The sequence below is a fragment of the Episyrphus balteatus genome, chromosome 3 (genome assembly GCF_945859705.1).
Source record: "Episyrphus balteatus chromosome 3, idEpiBalt1.1, whole genome shotgun sequence".
Taxonomy (NCBI): domain Eukaryota; kingdom Metazoa; phylum Arthropoda; class Insecta; order Diptera; family Syrphidae; genus Episyrphus; species Episyrphus balteatus.
Window position 1 is genome coordinate 38,556,130 of NC_079136.1, and position 8,386 is coordinate 38,564,515.

Below are 8,386 nucleotides of genomic sequence, written 5' to 3' on the forward strand. Positions count from 1 at the left end.
TAACTAAACGCTTTTGTATAAAAATTTTCGTTGAAATCAGGTTAGTCTTGTAAGAGATATTTTAAAACCAAAAAAAACGGTTCTATGGCAGGTACCGTTAGTAACCTTCCAAAAAATATTTTATCAAAATCGTTAGAGCCTTTTTCGAGTTATTTGCTATAACTTGAAAAATTTGTATGGGAGGTACACTTTCTAATTGAGATATAAAAAAACAAAAAAAAAACAACTTTCAGAATCCTATAAAAATCATCTGTACCAAATTTGAAGAAAATCCGTCCACGCGCTTAGGCTGTGGTAATATGTACAGATGGACGCACGAACGGAATTGCCAGACCCACTTTTTCGGAATTCTCCATCATCGTAATGTTGGTTTTGATTAAAACCTCAAATTTTTTTTCGACACGAAACCAATACTTGCCCTATTGAGCAAGTAAAAAAAAAATATTCAAGGAATCTTGTCTTTTGCGTTGTACATACTTTTTTCGGTTTTATATTCATTAAACTCGTACTCAACTTTCAAATCTAAAGTGCTTAACTATTAAACATTTAAACGATCTTAGTATTTACTTTCTTTTTTTTCCGAAATTGAAATTCGACATCTTAATTGAATAGAAAATATAAATCCTCTTCTACTCTTATTTACTTTGCCACACACAAGTTGATAATAATTCAAGAACATACTACTTAACACTATCCGTCTAATTCTAATTTGGTATTCAAGTTTTTCTGACAATTTCAAGTTGATGATTTTTTCCGTACTTTACTATGAAGAGGTTAATGGCAAGGGTTAATCTAAGTATACACACATATTTCTGGCTATTTGAGCAAATATTTAAACGGCAAATCTTCGGGTTTTGCCCATATTTACCTTCAAAAAATATTTATCACACTTATATTTATTAATCGAATATGTTTACTTTCTTCATTTGCAGAATACTATTTACGATTGGGTGCGTGATCATCGTGTCCATCACAAGTTCTCCGAAACCGATGCCGATCCGCATAATTCGAATCGTGGATTTTTCTTCGCTCATGTTGGCTGGCTAATGATGCTAAAGCATCCAGAAGTTCTAAGAAGAGGCCGTCAACTTGATATGTCCGATGTGTTGAGCGATCCTGTTGTACAGTTTCACCAGAAACATTTCATCTTATTGAAACTTTTGCTGTGTTTCCTGATTCCGACACTTATTCCAGTTTATTGCTGGAATGAAAAGTGGTATTGTGCATTCTTGACGCAATGTGTTTTTCGTTATGTATGCAGTTTGAATTTCACATGGTCAGTAAATAGTGCTGCCCATATGTGGGGAGCTAGGCCTTATGATAAGTAAGTTTGACAGAAATGGTTAAAATATGCCCCCAACTGACAATTTATCTCTTATTTTAGTCGCATCAATCCAAGTGAGAATCTTTGTGTATCAATTGTCGCTATGGGTGAAGGTTGGCACAACTATCACCACGTCTTCCCCTGGGATTACAAAGCAGCTGAATTGGGAAAATATTCAGTCAATCTTACAACCTTTTACTTGGATATGTTCGCAAAAATGGGTTGGGCGTGGGACATGAAGCAACCATCCAAGGAGTTGGTAAAAAAAACCATCGAGAAATATGGAGATGGATCACACTTTTCCCACGGTCACGTACACATCGCAGAAATTCCAGATCCAACAGAGAAAGTGCCGTACTACGACGAAAAAAAAAACTTTAAAGACGACTAGCCAAAGGGGTTATACTTAAATTTAGAGTGAAGACGGGGATTAGATGTTAAGTTTAAAAACAAACAAAACAAAAAAATCGAAAAATCAGACATTATACCACATTTAGAACTTTTTCAAAAGTTTCTTTTTTTTAAACAAAAGGTTAGGTTTTTGATTATATGCAAACAAATTTATGTTTGGGGGAGATATTCTGCATTTTTTCGAAGGATATAGGAACATAATTATTTTTACTAAGTTAAATTAAAATTAAAAAACAAAAAAATTTAAAAAAAAAAATTACACATTTTTTCAGATAAAATTATTTAATCACCATGCACACACGTTTTTGAGGAACAAATTTTATTATTACCTGTCGAAAATACATTTATTTTTTGCATCCGTATTATATTAAATGAGGCACGTTAAAGAGGATTTTATTTTTGTTGTTCAAAAACTCACACACCCTAGGTATTACATTTTTCTTTTTAGTTTTTTTTTTTTTTTTCATTTCTAACATAGACCTCATTTGAGTGGTGGATATAATATCATCATTCGAGTAGTTATTATAGTTTTAAGTATATATTGTATTGATTAATTATTTTACAAATAAATAAAAGTACATATTAATAAAAAATATTGTTTATGTTTTTTATTTTATAAGACTGTTGGTTAAAAAAGATTAAATAAAATGATTTTCTTACTAAATTTACTAACGAACACGGAAATTCAACATAAAATTTGGATTCAAAATGAAGGATTATTTGATAATATGATGTGCTTTGTTGAAGCATTAAATACAAGTTTAATTTAATGCGAGAAATAACTAAAAAAATTGAAGAGCTAATCGTTGAAGTTAGATATTAAATGGGTGCACTATGGTGTATACTTACTTTTTTTGTGAAACCAAACAAATTTAAAAAATACACATACATATATCACACAGATGTCCTTGCATTTGTTTTCTTACGTTACACATCAGCATCAATTTAACTCCGAGTTTACCATGGTGTTGGGCGCATTGATTTTAGAAATTTTTATATTACTTTAGTGTTTGGTTTGGTTGATCAAATCACCCAATGTCATAACGACCAAAAAGAAATAAGTCATACAAAAAACTGAATCATCGCCCAAAATTTTAAATAAAAACGTCTACGAACCCCAATATTTGGAAATATAGCTACGGTGACCATCCGTCTCAGTTTACCAGGGACTGTCTCCAAAGTCAAAAAACTTTTGCTGCAAGAAAAATTGCCTGGAAAAATAAATGGGATTGACAAACTATTGAAAACTCTACGTATTATATTCTAGCACAGGTAAGACAGGTAAGTGCAACGAAAAGCACAATTTTCGTTTATGATTTCGTTGTGTTGGTTTTGTACGAAAATATTCGTTTCGCCTCTGGACTAGGCTTAAGTTTTTTTTTTTTTTTAATGTTCGTCAGTTATTTAGTTCCAGCTTCTGTTTGTCAGGTTGCTACTATACATCAGGTAAAATGTTTTCAAATAAAGAACAACATAGCTATGGAAGAGTAAAGAACCCAGATAAGTTTCAAAACTTTTAAGGACATATGTTACCGTCATACAATTTCAAAATCATTTAAAATAAAATTAAAATGTTAAAAAACAGCTCTCCCGATTTTGATTAAAAAAATATTTTTTTAGAAGTTATTAGCAGACATTATTATAAAACCATATTCTTGATTTCTGATTTCGTAAATTGCTTAAATGATTTCACCAAAAACGCTCCCATAAAATCGTTTAAGAACTCTTGATATCAAAATAAGGAAAAATTATGAAAACTCATTTTAAAAAATTTAAATTTTTTTTGAAAATCAATATTTTCAAAACATCCAACGAATTTTGTATCTGTCCCGGAAATATGGTCACCGTTCATATAGCGCAAAAATTTCAATTAATGGGCCCGCTGCACAGTGTGGCCAATCACGAATCTAGCTGGACAAAATTTATAACTCGCGTTAAATCGACTTTTTTTCTAAACAGTTTTAAACAAATGAATGTGAATAGATAAAATTCTATAAAAAAGAAAGATTTTTTAAAAAGAAATCTATAATTTCAAAATAGTGATGAAGAAAATGCATTTTTGAATTTATGTTTCCGTAAACCTATTCTTATGGATATACTTAACTATTTTAAAAAACGCTTGAAAAATCTCAATAAATAAAAACTCTATTGCTATTCACGAAAAAAGAGAGGCGGAATAATTAGTTTTTATTAAGAAATAGAACTTTTACACTTGTTTTTGACAGGTGACATACATGATTTATTTTCTCAATATCATGCTTAAAATTAAAATTTTAGCAATGATTTTAATTAAATATGCTTCACAATCATAAAAAATGGCATCACCTCTTAAAATATCTGCAGATAATTTAAAAAAGTAACTCCTTTTTGTGCGATGCAAACTTGAAACATAAGGGCCTATTAAAAACAGCTGTGTTTATATTACCTTCGATGTTTTTCAAGCTAATAATTCTCTAAATTTCTTCGTGAACCTATTTCTGGCCTTTTACACTTGCTTGCTTTTTGCATTGAAATTCTTTAAAATGTTCCGACAGAAAAGCATCATTCATCAATGATAATGCCTCATTAGTTGAAAATTCCAGTGGTTTAGTGGTTCCAGAGGATCAGAACTTAATCTTTTATACATTTTGATCCTTCACTCAAAGAACATTTCGATAAATCCTTTCCGGTATTATAATCCAGTCAAATAAGGGTTTAACCTCGGAATGAATGTTAGTAGAAATTTTTTTTGCTCAATATCTTCCTTTTGCCATTCTATAACATATCTCAAAAGTCTAGAAAAATCTCATGTCCGCTTGTCGCGATTTCAAGGTCAAAACGCGAAATGGAGATTTTAAAAATTAGCAAAAATAGGCTATGGTATTATATACACATATGATACATGATTTCAAGGTATTTTTTAATGCTGATTCCAAAAAATCTAAAATCAAGGCAATCTGATGTCTCTGAAAAAAGTTATACCTGTTTTTCATCTTTCAACCCATATTATTATAACAGTTGCTATCTTACTACCGAAAAACCCTTAAAAGTAATGGTAGCGGAATCATATTTTGCATGAGGGTTTTCATATCCATTATCATTAAAAATCAAAATAATGCAATGCAAAAAACATTTATATCTATGACAAAATGGTATTTTTTGAGAAAAGGGGAAATTTTGGGATGTGCACTAAAAAACATCCTGGTACAATCTTGGAATTAGTGCTAATAGGCTAATTTTTTTGTTTCTATCTTTGTTTGGATATTCTATAACTTATGTCAAAAACCTAAAAAAATCTCATGTCCGCAAGTTCTAATTTTCCAGGTTAAACTAAGTTAGGTGCAGATTTAAAAAAAATAATAAGAAAACTTTAGATTCTTATACGTATACCAACATAACCCATACCATTTCAAGGTATTTTTTAACGCTGATTCCAACAAAACCCACAAACAAATCAATATGACCATCCCTGAAAAGTAATGTACCTTATTCATGTTGATCTGACACAAATATCTGAAGAGTAGTTTTTCAATTTTTTCAAATCTGCACCTTATCTTCAAACCAAGAAAATTAGGACTTGCGGACATGAGATTTTTTTAGATTTTTGAGGGTAGTTAAAGAATATCCAAACAAAGATCAAAATGAAAATATTAGCCTATTAGCACATATTCCTAAGATGAACAAGAATCTTCTTTAGTGCATAGGTATCCTAAAATTTGCCCTCCATCAAAAAATACCATTATTTCGTAGGTATATATATTTTTTGTAATGGATTGTTTTGATTTTTAATAATGATGGATTCTAAAATCTTCATGCAAAATTTGGTTCATCTACCATAATTTTTAAGGGTTTTTCGGCAGTAAGTTTGCAACTGTTATAATAATATGAGTTGACAGATGAAAAACAGGTATAACTTTTTCCAGAGACGTCAGATTGTCTTGATTTTAGATTTAGAATCAGCATTAAAAAATACCTTGAAATCATGTATCATATGTGTATACAACACCATAGCCTATTTTTGCTAATTTTGAAAATCTCCATTTCGCGATTTGACCTTGAAATCGCGACAAGCGGACATGGGATTTTTCTAGACTTTTAAGATATTTTATAGAATGAAAAAAGGAAGATATTGAGCAAAAAAAATTTCTACGAACATTCATTCCGAGATTTACCCCTTTTTTCTCCTTATTTTACTGTATTATTATTGGAATATGCTTTTTTAATTTTGCGGAGAGCGATTTTTCTGATTTTAACTATTTTCTAATAGATAGGTGAACTTAGGAGACTTTTAACCTTCCGTTTGTTATATTTTTCCCATTTTTAAAAATTCTTTTCTACTTTTGTCTCACTATCTACTGTTTTTGTTTATTTAGTTATCAGTTATCACATAAATATTGGTCAAGCAAAATGAAATTCATGTTTAAAGAGCGGTCTAAAGTGTCTTCCACCTTTTTTGTCTTTTTTTCGCTTAACTTGAAGCACAAAACTTTTATATATGTTTTTAATTTTTATTTATTGTCAAAAATGTTCCAAAGATGATACTTGCTCATTAAAAGATCAAAAAACTGTCTTTTCGATCTTATTTGGCAGTTTTGACACATTTTTCGAAAATTTGTTTTTTTTGAAAATCTTGACTTCATTTTGAAAAGTGAAAAAAGTTGTATGGCGGTCGAGAAATCGCGAGACATGTAAATAGCTAATCTTGATGACAACACTCCACAATACATTAATTAATTAATTTCAGACCGGAAAAATGCGGAAAAATTAACTTTACCTCTAATTGAAAAACAAAAATATTTTTTTTTGCACTTCCTAGCCTTCTTACAGATTTTTTTTTTTTTTAAATAGTTGCAATGGTAATTAACAAATAAAAATTATAATACTTTACCTCCAAATGTAGATTAACAATTAAAAAAAAAAAACAATTACAACAAAAAAACTACCACAGCGTTTTTAATCGTCAACCAAACTCAAGCGAAAAATAGAATACTTTGTATTATCTCCATTCAACTGTTGACAAGAACCAACTTTCAAGCTTAGCTTACGCTAATCCGAGATGAAAACAAAAAAACCAAACATGAATTACAGTTACCCATTGTATTGAGAAGCTCAACTCATGATTTAAAATCATGTGGCTAAACTTTTTTTTTCTATTTTGTCCAGTCAGATTGGCGAATTACCACACTGTGCGCTGCTCGGAATGCCAAACGCTTAATTAATTGGTTAATTAACATTATATATTCAATTGCTGTTAGTTCCATAATATCATAATATTATATTACTTTCTTTGGATCTTTTGTAATGTTATAATATCATATAACGTTCCAACACGAAATAAAAAGAAAGGTAGGCCTAAAAACTCCTGGTACAAGCAAATGCAAAAACACCAGCATTCAGTTGGCCTCAGAAACGGAACAATACAAAACCGGGAGGCTTGCCGCCGATTTCTGAGGTCAACCCGGCGAACCCCACAGGCGGATCACTAGTGTGAAGCAGTAACGTGGGAAGGTTATGATCCCCTCGACATCGAGATCATAACAGCGCCGAGAAAAAGGAAGAAGAAGATAATTTTGAAGTTAAAATATTATTATTTTAGGCAATATGTACAACGTTAATTCATAAGGGCTTTGAGACAATTGAAGGATTCGGGTGATTTTTTTAGATTTTAAAATTAAATATAACATTTTTAATTTGAGGGGTGAGACTTAATGCCGTAAGACTGGTGTAGGTATGACAATTTTATTGTTACAAAATAATTCAGATAGATGAACACTTAAAACCGAAATTTCTAAAAAATATTTGATTTCTCAAAAAAGCTTTTTTCGTTAAAAGATAAACCTTGTTTAAAAACTCAAACTTGGTTTTTACTTGCGATATAGGTACTATAGGGCAAGTTTAGGATTCGTAAAAAAAATCGAACTCGAGATAACAATTTTACCAGACATTACGATGGTGGAGAATGCCAAAAAAGTGGGTCCGGCAATTCTGTCTGTCTGTCTGTCTGTCTGTCTGTATGTCTGTGTGTACCTCGAGCTACCGCCTAAACTAATAGAGCGATTTTCTTTAAACTTGGTAGTTAACAGTTTTGGGTGATTCCCTAGAGGACAAATTGAAATTTTTTTTTTAGGACCAAAACTAACGGTACCTGTCTTATAACGGAAATAGAAAAGTTAATTTTTTTCAAAAACGGCTCTAACGATTTTGATTAAAATTTTTTGTGTGTAGTGTAGCACATAAAAGCTTTCTTTAGAAATAAAAAAAATATTTTTTGTACCGTTATTAACGGTACCTGACATAGTACGGTTTTTTGATTTACGAATTCCTCGTAAACGACATAACAGATTTCGACCAAAATTTTTATACAGAAACGTTTGAATAATCATTATTTGAAAAAATTTAGAATTTAAAAAAAAACACATTTTTGGACTTTTAAAAAATATTTCAAAATTTTTTTTTGAAAAATCAATTTTTTGGAAACGGGTTGGTGAAAAATTTTGAAATTCCGTTTTTATGTGTAAATTAATTATTTCTTCAAAATGGCATACCAACATTTTTTTTGAAAAATGTTAGAAAATTTTTATATATAAATAATTTTTTTTTTTAAAAACGGCTCTAACGATTTTCGAAAATTTTTTTCTAAAAATTCCTTTTTATACAAGAAATAAAATGGCA

The 8,386-nt window shown here is 30.2% G+C and overlaps 1 protein-coding gene across 3 annotated transcripts in view; it reads left to right on the forward strand.

The window, feature by feature from the left end:
• LOC129913479 (acyl-CoA Delta-9 desaturase) overlaps positions 1-2,210 on the forward strand; it is a 28,994-nt gene extending 26,784 nt beyond the window's left edge. The window contains exons 4-5 of one of the 3 annotated variants that reach the window (XM_055992176.1): positions 933-1,324; positions 1,385-2,208. In XM_055992176.1, coding sequence (XP_055848151.1) covers positions 933-1,324; positions 1,385-1,715 — 723 coding nt within the window. In that variant the 3' untranslated portion in view covers positions 1,716-2,208. Of the gene's footprint in view, positions 1-932; positions 1,325-1,384 lie in introns of all 3 variants that reach the window. The other 2 variants (XM_055992177.1, XM_055992175.1) reach the window with 2 other exon arrangements.
• Positions 2,211-8,386: the final 6,176 nt, after the last annotated feature.